The 17,368-nt window shown below is 43.3% G+C and overlaps 1 protein-coding gene across 4 annotated transcripts in view; it reads left to right on the plus strand.

Moving 5' to 3' along the window:
* Positions 1-17,368, plus strand: part of LOC126854015 (protein groucho) — a 58,202-nt gene that overhangs the window by 38,694 nt on the left and 2,140 nt on the right. For 3 of the 4 annotated variants that reach the window (XM_050600379.1, XM_050600470.1, XM_050600612.1), the window contains 6 exons: positions 14,069-14,122; positions 14,311-14,502; positions 15,077-15,295; positions 15,668-15,735; positions 15,891-16,169; positions 16,524-17,127. In XM_050600379.1, the coding sequence (XP_050456336.1) occupies positions 14,069-14,122; positions 14,311-14,502; positions 15,077-15,295; positions 15,668-15,735; positions 15,891-16,169; positions 16,524-17,127 (1,416 nt within the window). The remainder of the gene's footprint in view (positions 1-14,068; positions 14,123-14,310; positions 14,503-15,076; positions 15,296-15,667; positions 15,736-15,890; positions 16,170-16,523; positions 17,128-17,368) is intronic. The other variant, XM_050600526.1, reaches the window with a different exon arrangement.

Here is a 17,368-nt window from a genome sequence, read left to right on the forward strand (position 1 = left end):
CGCGTCGTTTACACGGGCAATCTCTTTGCTCCCAAGAGTGCCAAGAGGAAAGTTTGTTTCAAATTGAAGCGTCGGACAGACCCGGTCGTCATTTCCCCGCAACCGTGTTGAAGTCGCGATAAATGAAAAACGATTTTGTGATATCCTTGGTGCTTCAATTATATCTGTCGGAACGAATATAAAGAAGTCTACTTATACTTGATTTATGTTTACATCATAATATGGAACGTATAAATATTATATTTGTCAGTATTATATAAAAATCTGAAAAATAAAATAAAATATTTTTATCACTGAGAGTTAGATATTAAAACGAAATATTTTTATACAGGAATATATCGTCTTTTAATATCTTTTCGCAGCCTAATATTAATCACTGCGATTAATGTATTGCTTTAGTTTTTTAATAATCTATTTGTCTGTTTCATAATTCTCAAAATCACGGGGCTTCTAACGTGTGTTTATTGAGAAATCCGCCACTGTCGTCGACGCGTGTTGATAGATGTCGAGTAGCCTGGCTAAGAACGCGTTTCAATTATATGTCGTGTATTCGGTTGTGTGTAATTCACGAGAGCAACGAAGACGAAGAGAGAGAGAGATGGAGAGAGGTATTGGCGCATCCGGAAATGAGTTCTCGCTCATGTCCACGTTCGAGTTCTTAGGTCTGCCGTACGAGTTCCGTATATACGCGCACGTCGAGAGAGGATTAGTCGTAGCTCTCGGCACACCACCATCTCCCCTCGCTTCATCCCCGAGAAAGCATTAATCAAAGGAGCAACCGTACGCCCTGTTTCCGTCGCGATGAAAGCTGCTGCCGGTTCCCCGCATGAAATCGCTATATCACGGGGAAGGGGTCCATTTCTCGTCTTATACCATGATCGAGTCGTCCTTGGAGAAAGGACGACTAAAATCCTGCAAAATTTCAAAATTTTTAATGCCTACGTTTACTAAGAAGATATTTAAATACAATTTATCTTTCTTTCTCTTAAATTGATTAATTTTAAAATATATATAGATACAATATATTATATATTTTTAAGAGTATAAAAATAAATGTGTGCGATTTTTCTCTTAATTGTGGGAACGAATCAACTTGATATTTTCGTAACAACACACTTCAATCCGACGGTCGGTAGTGATCTTTTTTTCGCTCGCATCTTTTTATTTAAAGTGCAACTATTCGTATGGTGTATAAATGAAGAGATGTCTGATTGTGTCTAGGTGACCTCATTTTCCCTTAATCGTCATCCCGGCGTCGTCACCGGCACTACTACGTTGCGAAGGGTGGAGAGGCAAAAAAGATTCCCGATAAAATCCTGGGATCTACCTCGCGCGCCCGCGGCGGTCTCGGTAATGCGACGGGGAGGATAGTGCTCGTTGTGAAATAACGTTTCAAAAGCGTGTCGGATGGCAAAGTGCATTTTTTATAGCGGCAGGAATGAAATTGAAGACGGAAAGTCTCAAACGTGTTAAATGGCAAAATTACAAAAATTTTCACTACGGCGCTAAGATAGATGACGTGTTATCGTACGATAAAGTGACGTTAGCTGTGCGAGAACAATTTAATTATTTTAATTAATATTTGAATTGGTAATTGGCGGAAGGGGGGGGGGGGGGATAAATTTAGAATTTTTTTTTTCAATGTACACTACATTCTTTCCAGAATTTATCGTCTTTTTTTAAAATTGAGTTTGTTTTCAACTTTCCGTTACGCTATTTTACGAGCAAGATTTGTTAATTTTGCTTTGTTTATTCAAAAAAAGTTGTTTTATTTACTGTACCGTTGAATGTACAAGTTTTCAGTTTTCTCGGATTTAATTGAAATTCGCGCAGCGTTTAGACGCGCTAATGAATGATAGTAGCTGAAGGATTCAAGGAATCGATGCTGGATGTTTACGAAGACGGCGATTGAGGTCGGCCGGTTTAACTTTGTCTCCTCGTCTTGATCCGTAGAAACGTGCAGACATCGGGATGCGCGGTAGATTCATCTGGTGGGTTATCCGGGCGGCGAGAAAGAGTGTACGCTACGGAGCGCGTGAGAAACGGAGAAAGATAGCGCGAAGAGGAGGTGGAGATGGACCAGAGGAGGAGGAGGAGGAAGAGAAAGAGCGTTGGAACGGGTTGGGATGGGTGGGTGGTTGAATTTTTCATCTGACCACGTCGAACCAATTAAAGCGGACCACGGTACCCAACCTCCACCTCCAACCTCTTCCACTTTTTTCGTTCTCTCTTTATTTCCGCCCCGCGTGCTGGCCTTTATCCACCTCCCCTGCGAGCGAGAGGGAGAGAGAGAGACAGCAATTCTCTTTCTCGGATCTGCTCTTTTCCTTCTCACTCGCACCCGTATAACCCATCATCCCCTTCGTCCCAGCGTCGCGCGTCCTTCTCCTTCCGCCTCGTCTTCCTCCACTCACTCACTCTCTGGTAACTCGTTGGATTTTTTCGCGTCACGAGGCGGTGTAATTTATTTGGCCGAGGTAGAGAGGCACCCGCGGAGGTGGTCGACAAAGCGAGCGGGGGTTGGGTCGACGGTACGAGGACTACGAGGGGGATATCGCGAGAGAATAGGTGGAGGCGGTGGAGGTGAGGCGGCACGGAGGTGACGCGGCTAGAACGAGAGCACGAGGGATAGCGCGGACCAGCTCGGGAGGGGAATAGGAAGGGAGGGCTGGTTTCAGTTTATTTTGTGGGTCCTACCTACCTACCTACCTACCTACCTACCTACCTACCTACCTACCTACCTACCCGCTCTCGTCACTGTCCAACCCCGTTGGTCAGTCGGTACGTTGTTCCCGTACGCTGTCTCGCTCTTCTTCTTCCCCAACGCCGCGTTTCGTTTCCTCTTTCGTTTTTGTATTCGCACCCCTTCCCCCGCCTTTCCGTCCGGCCGCCACGCTCTTATACGTATCCCTTTTTTTCCTCCCTGTCTCTCTTTTTTTCTCTCTCTCTTCATTTGTCTCTTTCTAACACGACCGTATACGTATATAATATAGTCCACTCGTTCGCTCCACGAACAGCAACGCCGATATAATATTAAAAAAAACTCGGGACTTCCTGATGGATCCGCTCCTGTATTTTTCGATTACTTTGCGAGCACAGTTTTTTCCCGGTGCAATCCGACCCTTCCGCTCCACCCTTCACCTGTTCCACCTGTCAACTCGCGGAGAGAGGGCTGCGCCTTCTGCTGGAAATTGAAAAGATCGTCGCTGTGATTTGTCGTCGCTTTACGGGCGCCTACGATTGTCTTTGTCGAATGCGAACGACGCAACTATCCCTTGATCTTTCGCGAAATAAATATATCATTGTTTCTTTTTGTCAATTGTAATTTTTGTTATTTCTCAGAGTACAGGAAAGAACGAGAAACTTGTATTTCTCGTTCTCTTTGGTATGTTATGTTTAATATTATATTTTCATCTTTATATCTATTGTTTGTCGCATTATATAATGTAATTTTAGATAATTGATTTAAATTGTAATATTTTAAAAATTTGTTTAACTATTTCCATCCGAGATTTGTAAATCTATCAATCTTTTTTCTTCAGGAAATTTGATGGTTTCTTTATCTTGACGAAGAATCTTTTTGCAGTGTTATAGAGTTGAAGCTACATGTATCTATAATAGAAGGTTTAATGATGGAATGAAAAGGCTCGTTATCGTCATGCTTTGAACGATCGAATCGATTTCGCAGCTTACGGATCGTAGTTTTCCGCTGACTGCGGGCACCACGTCCTTCTAAATCGCGACTATCGATCCGCGTCCACGTATTAACGGCGTCGATTAGATAACAATAATACGTTTGCGAGGCCAGCTGTGCACTTCTTGGTCGATTATCGTCTATGCCGCCGGACTTTTAACTAGTTGCGCGTCGTGGTACTAATGAGAAGTCCGTCCGTCCACGACAATCCCTCCTCATCCATCATCTTTTCGCGTTATTTTCGATTCGCGCCGCGTATATTTGCCGACTATTTCTCGCGTGATATCGTAAGTGTTTGCACTTTTGTCGCTTCATTGACTACTTAAATTTTGTTAGTATTTAAACTAGCAGAGAGAGAGAGAGAGAGAGAGAGAGAGAGAGAGAGAGAATCTATATAATGTTATATCAGAAGGTTGATTATTACACAGGAAAAATCATTTCAACTTTACAGATTCTTTGATCAAATCAGAATCACCATAACAACACAAGGAAGTGACATTTTTTAATAATATTATGTGATCCGCGTAAGTCATGTTTTGATCTCTATATTAAACAAATCAAAATTTTCGCTAAACTTTACACTCTTTCCTTGTTTATGTGAATTTACGCATTTCCATAAAACTCGATTTATTTTATTTTATTTATTTCTCGCTTTAAAACACGATTCAGACACTGCTTCTTTCTGGCGAATCTCCTGGTGACCAAGCACTAAGTGGTAAATAACTTGGTTATCGATTGCAAAAAGATGGTACCCCCCTCCCCGGTCTTAAGGCCGATTCCCGTCAGTCTCAGAGGCAAGTCTATCAATTCGGGTTGGCGTAACAAATTTTATATCCGTCTTTGCGCCTTATTACTTTTTCAGGCGCGAGCTCTCGGAATAGTCGATATCTCCGACGGGCGGGTTCTTGTTACAAAACGCTCTGTCGACCTCTCACAATCGCTCGTGAGAGATGTCGGTGGACCTATCTTCCTCTCGCCAACGGCGGGATGCCGATCGTCTTTCTCCGTCTCGCTCATCCCCATCTCTGTTTGTGTCTCTTCCTTATTCTCTCCGTTTCTCGTCCTACTTCTCCACCTCTTTCTCTTCCTTCTTTTCCGCCCGCCGCCTCTTCTTACTGCATCCCTCGCTGCCGCTTCCACCAGCTCTCTTCGCCAGGAATATAAAGATCTCGACGATCCCGGTTGTAGCGGCCGACCCAGTGGCGTAACTACGATTTTCAAAGCTTTCACCGCTTTTCTATTTTACGACGCGGTGTTTCTCGCGCCGAAAATCCCATAAAGCCGTATCTTATTTCGGTTCTCTGATGATGCTACAATAAGTTGATCGCGTTGCGTATCGGAGCGATTTACACGAAGCATATAAATGAAATTTTGACAATTGATTTCTCGAAGTCGAATTCTTCAGTCCATATTTTTTCGAATAAAGCTACTGTTAAAATCAAAATTGCAATTAGCACTTGCAATTATTGTAAGAGTAAGATGTTGCATTCGATTTTGGAAAAACTGATTTTTTAACAAATATAATTAAAAATGGAAAAATTTATCGAAAAAGTACGATGTAAACGTGTTAGATCCGATAATTAACGCGTTAGGCCCGATTGTGAATTGATCGATTAATTGAAAATAATAGAATTCAAATCTGATGATTATGTGTGTCTCTTCTTTGGGAAAAAAGATGCAAGATGTCCGTCGGGCAGCTTTCGGCCAATGAAGAGAAATGCGTTCGGTATGAATGTTTTTACAGTTTTTTTATGAATCCTATCTTATAAAGTAACGAGCTACAAGATGTATAATAATATCAATGTATGGATAATGCAATATTAAAATATTATAATTCAAAGTTGCAACGTCAAAATAATTTAACTTTTAAAGCGTTTAGAAATTAATTTCTTTTCGCGCTTATTGATTTGTTTTTGTATTGACATATGAAATTATTATCTGGAAATGCTATTCATTTCTAAAATAAAATGACACAAATCTTAACCCTTGTAGGTTACATATTTTTTTGCTTTATTTCTGATTCTATATATGGATCACAATGTCTTATCACAGTTTTAATTGTCTTAAATTTTTGAAAAAAAAAAGTTAAAAAATTAATTTTTAATATTTTTCTATCGATTTTTAAACGCTTTAGGATATTTTATCGTTAAAATATTAATAGGATCAAAATGACTTATATACGACTTTTTAAAATTAATGACCTCGCGCTCATTGCGAAATGAGCAAAAAATGAGTAAATTGTAATTACATTTTCAATTCTTAGTTGAAAATTATGAACGCGTATTTTGACACAATGTGAATTGCGTACGCGCAACATTAGTAAAAAAAACACCAACCTTGAATCAAAGAAATGCCTGCGAATCGACACGCGCTTGCAAGTATGCACTTTAGCGCTTGCAACGCTGCGCTTTGGCACCTTCCTGCATCGTCATACGCACACGTATTCGCGTACGCACAGGCGTCGAAATGAGGGCCCCCTCGACGAAATGTATACGTACACGTGCACAAGGAGCACTTGAGATACCTAAAGCGGAAATTCGAGGTGTATACGTGGTTGCGAGTGTATCTGCCGCGGCGCCTTGGGGCAGCGGGGTAACGGCGCGACGGGGGTGAAAAGAGACGGGGGTGTACGGGAAGAGGATGCTAGGAGACCGGGGTGGCTGCTCGGGGAGTTGGAGGAGGGGGGGAGGGGGGCCTGCGGGGTGGTATGATGACAAAACATTCGCTCTGAGCTTCCGCAGGGAATCGCGGGACGCGAGGGGGATGGCTCGATGTACAGCCGAAGGGGGGTACGTAGAGGTAAAGAGGGGGAGGGGAAACGGCGGAGAGCTAGGTTAGGTTCGCGGCTGCTCTCGGGGGCCAGGGGTGACCGCGGGGGGGTGTGGGAAAACGTGAGCGGCGGGCGGAAAGAGACCCCCATCCACCATCCCTCATCCTTCTCCTCTTTCTCCTCTGTAAGCGAGGTGAGGTTGTACGGTCGGCTCCCGTCGTTTGTGTGAAACGCGTATGTACGCGTGTGTATCTCGCGCACGGACGCGTATGGTCGCGCGCGGTTGTGTACACGAGTGTTACTACTCCGTGTACCATCCTTTGGCAAGTGTGTGGAGAACGGGCGAAGGCTGAGTGAATGAGAGAGAGAGAGAGAGAGAGAGAGAGAGAGAGAGAGAGAGACATGCATATATGTATATGTAGAGCGAGGGAGCGAGGGAGCGAGAAAGAGAGAGAGGAGACAGATAGATGGAACGAGAAAGGAAGAGAGAAAGAGAGGAGGGGAGCACCAGCGACGTGGCGAGGAGGTTTATATCTATCATTTTGTATTTCTCGCAGACATAAAAATCTATACCATCGCTAACCTCCGTCCGCCCACCGGCAGCAGCAGCAGCAGCAGCAGCAGCAGCAACACACCACGCCACACTACACCACACCACACCACACCACACCACACTACGCAACACACTACGCCACGCTATTTCGTTTCGCGCCAGAGCTTTGGGTCCCTTCGCCGCGACCGACCAACGTTTTCACCACCCATCCGAGCACCTTCTCTTCCCCTCTTTTCGCGACCTGCTCACCCTCGTCCCTTTTCCCATTCCCCTTTTCGCCGTCCGTGCCCTATGGCGGAACCGAAACCTGGCTATGCATCGGGAGAGAGAGAAAGAGACAGTGAAACCACCGCTTTTCTCACTCTTCCTCGTCACCCTTTTGCATCATGGGATGGATAGCTGGATGGATGGATGGATGGATGGATAGATGGATAGATGGATGGAGTTGGGCCGCTGGGGTGGGATAGAGTAGAGCGGGAGTGCAAATATCGTATTTATTGTATGACGAGTTCGCGTATCCCGAGCTAACGCCTCCTGACGGCCCACCTCCTTCTTCTTCTCCTCCTCCTCTTTCTCCTCAATCTCCCAACGCATCGAGAGAGCGAGCGCGCATCCCTTTTTCCGACTTGCTATCTCGCCTCGTCGCTCCGTGGCTTCCTCTTCTCGCGATACTTTGTGTATGTGTATGCGCACCCGTTTCGCACCTTTCGAGAATGTTTTCTTTCGCTCTTTATAACAACCAGAACAGACTCGGACCACCCTGAGTCCGGGGGACCCTTTACCGAGTGAGAACTCGCTAAAGGAACGAAAAGGGGACAATATTGTCATCGTTGTGATTCTTTGTAGTACGATCGTTTGACGAGGATCGAGGTTACCATTGGTACTCTTCTTTACCTCCTTCTCCTCTGCCTCCATCTCCTGTCGTCCCTCGCTCGCCGGAGGTAATTATGAATACTGTTCAAAGCGAGGCGGGCAATAAGGACGCGCTGATTGAACGTTTAATAGGAAGTTTAATATCGCGCGCTCGGTGCTGCTTGGCATAACAACAAGTGGATTTACGACTACTCGGCTCGCCGCACAACGGAGGCACGAATATTCCTTGTTGGTAGCCACGACCGCTTCAACGATTCCGTCGCGTTTTGTTATACCAACTGACTGTAATTCGCTTTTATCGAATGACACGGACGGCTCACTCACGCGTCGCGAATGAAATAATTATCAGACAAATCATATCACTGTGTCTTGGATATGCAAAATTATCCTGTATCTCTATATGAGTAAAAAGCGAATCGCAAAAAATGTTACAGGATATTTAAAATCTCATTGTATTAAAATTATAGTACGTAGTTTCTTATACCAAGACACGTTAGTACAAGTAATTGAAAGAGAAAAGAATCTTAACTATTGAAATAATAAAGTTAAAACAAAATTGCTAGAGATAACACGGCGCAATATCTGTCGCCGAGTACGCGTTGTGTCGAGAAAACGACTCTCGTCGCAAGACACGGCGCTTTTAGTAAAACGCCAACGCCCCATACATGCGCGCGAAACGCGGTGTTAGACGACGGGGGGGAGGGGGAGAGGGGTGTCTGCTGTGGATGTCAGAAGCAAATGTGCTTTCGGCGCGGAAGGAGCTTAAGGAGCCCGTAAATTTCTACACCGTGGAAAAACGACATGCACGAGCCTGTTGAAATCCTCTCGCCGAGCAGAAGGTTCCCCTTCCCTTTTTACCCTCTTTCGAACTTCGTTTCTCTGTTCCTTTTTCCCCCTTTTTTTTTTCTTTTGCCTGTTCCGCCTTTTATTCCTCTTTTTGCTACCTCTCCCCCTTCTCGCTTCCTCCACCACCCTTTATTCTCGCGACGTGAGGCTATTGGTCACTTTCGAATTTAATTTTCGCACACAGCGGCGATGCCGAAAAACATTTACGGGCTATAAAGGATCGTCGATGGAAAGGCGCAAACTGCGGTCTAAAAAAAAAGAGAAGAGAGAGAGAGAGAGAGGAACCTCACTGGAGAAGCGAGAAACAGAAAGGGCGAATGCGTATGCAAGCTGACCGCAAAATGAACGAGAGACGGTAAACATTACTATCGAACGATCTTTGTGAGAGGTAAAATGTCGCGATGCGAGGATAGATGTCTTGAAATTCTCTAATTACGTCTGAGAACAGCGATACAAGTCATATACTTTTTATTTTATAGACATAAAAGCACTTGAAAGTATTCAACAGAAAATTCATATTTTTTTATAGTACCTTTTGCTACGTGATGTAAGTATTTTAGTGTAATATTTTATTTAAATGCAAGTATATACGAGCGTATAATATTATTTTAATATTTTATTTTATGATACATTCCATCTTAAAGAGACAAAATTATAGGAAATGTGGAAAAATTTAAGAATATGTGACGTATAATGTAATACTTGATTTTTCTATTATTTAAAAAGATATGTACGTCTGATTGTAATTGATTTGTACTACTTATCCGCTCAACGCTGTTCTATTGGTAATTACTGAAAACTCGTAAGAAATTTAAGAGATATTCAACAACAAAAATCAATGCGAGGAGAGAGATATAAATATGATGGAGGGAGATAAACATGGTCACGATAGTAATATTGTAAAATTTCTTCGAGTCGATAAATGTCATCATTGGCGCGCATGCCGCGATTAATGAATTATAATTGGTAGCAAAGAGTGCGAATCCCGCGGAGGTGAGAATAAGTAAGAGGAAGATCGGAGATAATGCGAGAGGCGGAAATGCAAGAGGAAGAGGGAAAGAGAAGGAGAAGCCAGAGGAAGCGAGAAAAGGTGGCGGAATAAAAAGGTAGAGGCCGCAATGAGCTGAGCTTTTCCACGCTTCCCCTAATTACATTTTCATACGAACCGTTTCCCCTTTATTTTCTCCTTCGCCCTACGACCATTTTTCCCGGAGCTAAACTCCCCTCTCCTCCTCCCTCCCCCCCCCTCCCCATCCTGGTTCTCCGTCAACGGTGCTACCCTTTTCTTCCGTTTCTTTGCTCTCGTCTGTGCTCTCGTCTCTCTTTCATTCATTTCTTCTCTTTTTCTTTCTTCTGGTGACCCTTTCACCCACTCGCGCCTTTCCATGCTGGAAAAACGCTTTAATACGTTCTCGCCGCTCGTTGCCGCGCGAAGAGAAAAAAAATATGAGAGCGAAAACAAGAGAAATATCATCTTCAAGTCGCAGCCTTCTCGAAACGCGTTCAATATTTTCGAGTCGCGTACAAGTCCCGCATTAAGAGCGCATTAAGTAGATCGTATTCGGTAAAGCGTGGCTTCTGAACGGGACTGTCTACGAAATGGATTCTGAGTTCTAAAGTCCGAAACCGAGATTACTATTACACTAAGAAGGGACGTACTTGCCAAAGTCCAGCGTTAGTTTAGAGCCAGACCAAAGTCAATTCACTGAATTGAATAATCATCAGCATCATCATTATCGATAATCGTGATAATTGTGTTGTATCTTCTTTAGACTTATTGTAACATTATCTTACAATGATTTTCACATTTCAATAATTTCGAATATAAAAGGATATTTCGTAATTTTAATATTCTCGCAGAATGTATAAAACTTAAATGCTTTTGGAGTAGAAAGAAACGTGTATTACTGTTTTATATTTTATTTTATCTATTTATTTATTTATTTTTTTTTTTTTTTTCATTATAATCTTTGACCTACCGCCTACTGCCTTCTCGGCGACGGACGATTTTCGCTGTCGGCGAGCGAGTTTATGCTCCGTGCATCGTCTCTCGTCTCTCTCTCTCTCTCTCTCTCTCTCTGTATATCCTCCGTGCGTGCGACATAATCGCTTTAATACATTTCCGCTGTATCCTCGCATCGAAACATAAAAGCGGTCGCCCCCGTAAAAGTTATGGGACAATGCTTACCGTCGCGTCGTCGCCTTAGACCGAATATATAGAGTACTCTATCATACCTATTTTGTACCATCGAGATTGATATCGAAAGATTCGTGGGACACGCCATACAATTTTTAATTAAAAGAATTGTCATAGAAAATATCAATATTTTTCTAATATGATACTTCCCGGGAAAATCAATTTACAAGTTATGTGTCATCAAGAAATACGTTTACATGATTGTTATATCGTCGCATGTTATGCAGCGCGCTATTAGGTAGCATATTAAAGACTTTATAAAGTGTAAAATGTAAAAAAATGGTTGAATTTGCACGAGAATTTTATGAAAGTTTGCGGCTCGCGAAAGAATGAAACGCCAATGTGGAAATGATATTCCTGCAATGAGCGACGGATTTTGTATGCGACGCAACAGCCGAGCTCCTGTGCATGGTCGGATAATTCCATTCCCGTCCGTGAATGGACACGCTGCTTTTCCCATCGTAGCCACTCGCTTAACTTTGCGAAAGTCAGCAGTGCAGCGGGAGACGAGACTAGGAAGAGTAAGAAGAAAAAGAAGAAGTAGTCGGGGCGAGATGAAGAGACAAGCGCAAAGGCCTTCGATTCTTCTTTCGTTCTCGTGTGTTTGTTTACAGAGGACCTCGATAGAAGACAACTGGCGCGGAACGAGGGTACAGGATTCTGAGAGAGAAAAAGGAAAGGGAGAATAGAGAAGCCGAGATATAGAGGGACCGTAACAGAAAAGTACGAAGGGCGCGCGAAGCGAGGGAAGATTCGAAGGAAGAAACAAGCAGAGGTGGTGGAGAAGGAGAAGGATGAGGGAGCAAAAAAAAAAAAAGAAGGGATTCGAGGATTCTCGAGGCGAAGAGTCGAGTGGTTGGGTGGTCGAATAATAGAGCTGCCCTTAATACCGTCATCCCCGCGCTATCCCCGGGTTAAACGAAGGAAGAGGTCGACGAGGAGGAAACAGCGCGAGAGAGACAGTGGCAGTGGCACGGAAGCGAAGGACGAGACTGGGACGGGGAGAGAGAGGGTCAGGATGGTCGCTCGTGGTTCGTGTGCCGTCGCCGCCGTCGGGTGGGATCCAGGAGAACGGAATAGAAGGGATGATAACATTTGTATCATATTTAACGCTAGAACGAGCGGGTTAAGGGGTGGAAGACAGCCTCCGCCCGCCGACCTTCTCCTTCTCCTTCTTCCTCGTCTTGGTTTCCTTCGGTCTTCTCTCCCGCTCTCTTGGTCACCCTCCAACCTCACCTCCTCCCACGGTCCCTCTTACGACCGTGCTCCTCCGTCGCTACCCTCTAACGCCACTTCGCATCTCCTCTTTTCCCTCTACTCGCTCGCCACTCCGAGTAATATACCACTGAAATCAATACCACCACACTACCGCCTTCTCTATTTACCCAAGCTCATCATTCGTATAGAAATTTATTGCGTGTTCCTAGCAGTTCGGGATCCCTTTCGAGCTGCCAAGAATATATCGCGCAATCAAATTGCTACGATTTCGTAGTAGCCAGACTAATGTCACGCGGCCCATTTAACGCGCTGATGATCATTTCTTCTCGGAAGCCCATCCGAGAGAGAGAGAGAGAGAGAGAGAGAGAGACTATCTCGGACAAAAACAATTTTCCGATTATCCGGCTGTCTGCCACTCTCTCTTCTCTCTCTCTTTCTCTTTGTGATAATATAGACACTCTCTCAAAAGTATCGATTCCGCGATTATCGAAATTTGTTTCTTACCAAGATTTCTATTTTGAATACATATTTTCAGTGATCAACTCGACATAATTTATAAGACAAAGGCATATTTATATCTTATTTTTATTACTCTTGATGTAACTTTTCTTATTGTTAGTTGTTATTATTATATATAACATAAACACGCTACGAAATATGTCTAATACATATATTTATAATTTAATATTTATAATTCAATAATAATTGCAGCTGTCTCAAAAATTTATCTAAGGAAAAAGTGTTCGTATTGCGAACGTCACTTTTAATTATTCTCAGTTTATATTAGTCCACGATCTCTCAATTCTGGTTTCCCGTGCGAACAATTTTCTCTCGCGGAGCACAGCCGAATGTAATTTATGCACACGCTGGGACGTCGGGTAGGATCGCATTAGACGGCACGTGGTGGTAGCTGGAGAGAAAATTTTTTTAAATACTCGCTCGCTGAATTATTTAAAACGCCGCGACGCGCACAGGTGGTTTTATGCGTCCGCGTGTACGACATATTCGCACACAATCTCACGTTCACCTTGGTGTACGTACGTACGTTGCATATTGCATTCATGCGAGCCGTTGCGATATTACGTTATTAGGCGGGCAATCCTACTATCGCATGCCCTGCTTTGAACTCGTTATGCGCCATGTCCTGAGAAAACGGGGCGATAGAAAGCGATAGAAGCGGGGGTCCTGTTCTTGTACGATAGGTGAAAGATAACCGATAAGTAGTACTACTAGATAAATGTCGCGCATAAATTAACTGTACGCGATATACGTGCATTTATATGTATTACGTGGTATCTATGTGAACGGAAAATTGTGGAGATATGAACGGCGGCTTGTTGACGATATAAGATAAAGTACGTTATACACGATAGTCACAAATTGTTTGGCGAATAATTATTAACCGTGTAGATTAAGTAATTACTACTTACGACAACTTTTAATTACGCGCGTCATATGCTGTTGAATTAAACTTTGAGTGCGTCATAACATTTACCGACAATATTTGAAGCGAGTTAGAAATACAGTTTTTTTACCTTGAATTATTTAAGCGTCTATTTATATAGTCGATATTCATAAGTCTCTTGAGAAACCTCTGCGAATTGGATTACATATTCATGAGCTCACGTCGATATCGTAGCTCATTAATCGTCTCTCTAACGGCGTTTGCCGCTAACTTACTGTTAGAGCACAATCGGAGAGTTGTGCGAGTGCATAAGATATCGTGATTAATAATGCATCTTTGAGGGATACATCCGTCAGTAGGACACGCGCGAATATGGGTCGAGTTGCTCGAACGGAAGTGCGTCAAAAGCTCGTTGATCTACCGAATAGTTGCTCGGCCACCAGCTCGACTTTCACGTGAAGCGTCCCGTTATCATTATCGTCTTACGTGTCATTTCTTTTCCAACTTTTCAGGAGAGTGATGCTGAGAAGAGCGATCAGGATCTAGTTGTCGATGTGGCGAACGAGGTAAGAGACTGCCATTAAAAAAGTATTACTTTTGCATCTAATTTTTGCGCAAATACATATTTTATGCATATAATTATGTATTTTTCTTATCTACAAATAATTTCAATCAATTTTTATCATTGACCATTTTGCACCCAAGACTCTTAGAGTAAAATAAAAAAAAAAAATATCTGCATGTGTCGTGAAAGGAGGCGTCATCTCCGCACGCGAACGGGGAGCACTCGGATCCACGCGAGAACGGCACTCTGGAGAAGCTGGGCGCACCGGGTCACGTTGGTGGACCAGCATCAGGCACGGGATCGGCATCCGTAAAGGATAGGCCGCCATCGCGCAGCGGCAGCTCATCCGCCCGTAGTACACCGTCTCTGAAAAGTAAAGATGTAAGATCTCGCGGAGAGTAAATTTATTCGACGCTGCGACCCGGCCCAGTGACTTTGTCGCCTAATGTATCGAGAATTCCATCTTGCAATAATTTATCCAAAACGAATGTAAAAATCAATTTTTTCGCGCATAATCGCCAGATGTTTTTTTTTTTTTTTTTAATTGTACCCTTTTAAGCGTCAAAAAATAAAAGATATGTTTTAAAATTGTATATAAAATAATTATAAAAAAAATTCAATCAAGCGCAATTTCTGTGCAATCTCGCGTACAAGTCTGTGACATCTGGCGATTTTAATGACATTTCTGCGATAATGAATGGAGCAAATTTTTGCGATTCAAGACACGGAACGTATTCATTCATTCGATAGGTCGCGTTGAAGCAGCGGCTCTCTGCCGTCGCGCGTGCGAATGAGAAATAGATAAGTAAAAAAAAAAAAAAAAGATATCGCGCGTTCGACCGGGCTGACAACGTCGGCGTATCAGGAATTGATTTGAGCGGTAAAGCTTAGTACGATTGCGATGTAGTGTGCGTTTGCAAAAGTGGGTGCAAAAACACGATGATGCGTTCGGCAGGTCGACAAGCCGGGTACACCTGTGGCGGCGGCGAGGGGCTCGCGCAGTTGTACGCCAACTATGGGCGGCATCCCTGGGCCCTTGGCATCGCGGGTCTATCATCCGCCATCGTCGCAGCAAACGCCACCGCAGGGTTATCAGGGCTTGCCATCCCGCGGCAATGAGCCGCCGCAGTCGCCCTCGCCATACAGCAACTTGCCATACGCGAGGCCCTCTATGGTGATTCACGACCCCGTAACTCTTTACGTTATCACGCTTTCATTATTAATTAGCGTAATATAATTTTATACGCGACCAAACGTATTGCGCGTGTGAATATACGTACTATGAACCTATATAATCGTTAATTTATTTAACTCTAGAAAGTGTTTTTTGATAATATAAAAGTTTTTTTTCTCCTATTGTCTCGTATGAATATTGCAAATCCATGTAATTTAACGTAAAATCATTGCGGAGGACATTAAATGATCCAACTCACAAATATATATATATATATATATATATATATATATATATATATATATATATATATATATCTTTGCTTAACGATTCTTGCTTCGTGATACTTAGCGATTCTTTCTTTTTCCGCAGCTCGGTTTTGACAGTCACATGAGGATATCTGCGAGTAACGGGTTGAGCAACATCGCGGGCGGCAAACCGTATGTAATTTGGCAATTTACAACGCATGCTTGAAACTCTTTCTCTCTTATTGTTCGATCCTTTTTTCTCTCCCCTTCCTTCTTTGTCCCTGGGCGCTTTAGTGTACAACAAGATATAAGAGCGCTAATTAAACATTACATTATATATTTTGCAGGGCATACTCTTATCACATGAATGGCGAGGGCCAGCTGCAGCCCGTACCATTTCCCTCGGATGCTCTAATCGGACCGGGCATCCCGCGTCACGCGCGTCAGATTAATACTCTAACTCACGGCGAGGTGGTCTGCGCCGTCACCATCTCGAATCCAACCAAGTACGTTTACACCGGCGGTAAGGGTTGCGTCAAGGTTTGGGATATCGGCCAGAGTGTCGGCAGTGCCAGCGTGAAACCAGTTTCGCAGCTGGACTGTTTGCAGCGTGACAATTACATTAGGTGAGAATACTTTGCTATAATAATATCGTCTTTGCTTACTTTTGATATCTGTCGAGATCTTTCTCGCAAAGAGTCACACTTATGATCAAGCGGAATAAGCAGCGTGAACCAAGTTATATTTCTCTCGAGTAATCGGCGATGATCAAAGTGATTTTAAAGACAAAGAGAGCGCACGAAACTATTTTCTCTCGCATTATTATCGAGTTTTAAATTAAAACTATTATATTTACCGAGATTATAGAATTTATAACACATTCTTTAACATTATTAATATTAGTAGTAATTTTAATAGAATTAAATTTTAATAAAATTAAGGGAGAGGAAATTTAGTGAGACATGTACTCTATCTCTCAGGTCCGTAAAACTTTTGCCTGACGGAAGAACCCTGATAGTCGGCGGAGAGGCTAGCCAACTGAGCATCTGGGACTTGGCGAGTCCCACGCCCAGAATCAAGGCCGAGTTGACTTCGTCAGCGCCCGCCTGCTACGCCCTAGCGATCTCACCGGACTCCAAGGTCTGCTTCAGCTGCTGCAGTGATGGCAACATCGCCGTTTGGGACTTGCAAAATCAGACGTTGGTCAGGCAATTCCAGGGCCATACAGACGGCGCGTCCTGCATCGACATCTCCGCCGATGGGTCCAAACTGTGGACCGGCGGCCTTGACAACACCGTGCGCTCCTGGGATCTTCGCGAAGGCAGACAGTTGCAGCAGCACGATTTTACCTCGCAGATATTCTCTCTCGGTTATTGTCCGACCGGGGAGTGGTTGGCCGTCGGGATGGAAAACTCGAACGTGGAGGTACTCCACGCCACCAAGTCCGACAAATATCAGTTGCATCTGCATGACTCTTGCGTGCTCTCGTTACGTTTCGCCTCCTGTGGAAAGTGGTTTGTCTCCACCGGCAAGGACAACTTGCTAAATGCTTGGCGTACGCCATACGGTGCTTCAATTTTTCAGGTAAGTATTTCAACATGAGCTTACTTTAATCGTTAACAGATAATTTATACATTTTCTCTGGATTATATTTTGATTTTCTCCGATTTTTTTCGATTAATATTAAACATGAGCTACATCGTAAAATTTAATATATCATGGAAGCATTTGCGTGATACAGAATAAACATTTATATGCGTAATAACATTACATTTATATTATATTATATTATATTATACGTAGTATATAATATTCATTCTTTTTA

This window comes from Cataglyphis hispanica, chromosome 1, assembly GCF_021464435.1.
Source record: "Cataglyphis hispanica isolate Lineage 1 chromosome 1, ULB_Chis1_1.0, whole genome shotgun sequence".
Classification (NCBI taxonomy): Eukaryota; Metazoa; Arthropoda; class Insecta; order Hymenoptera; family Formicidae; genus Cataglyphis; species Cataglyphis hispanica.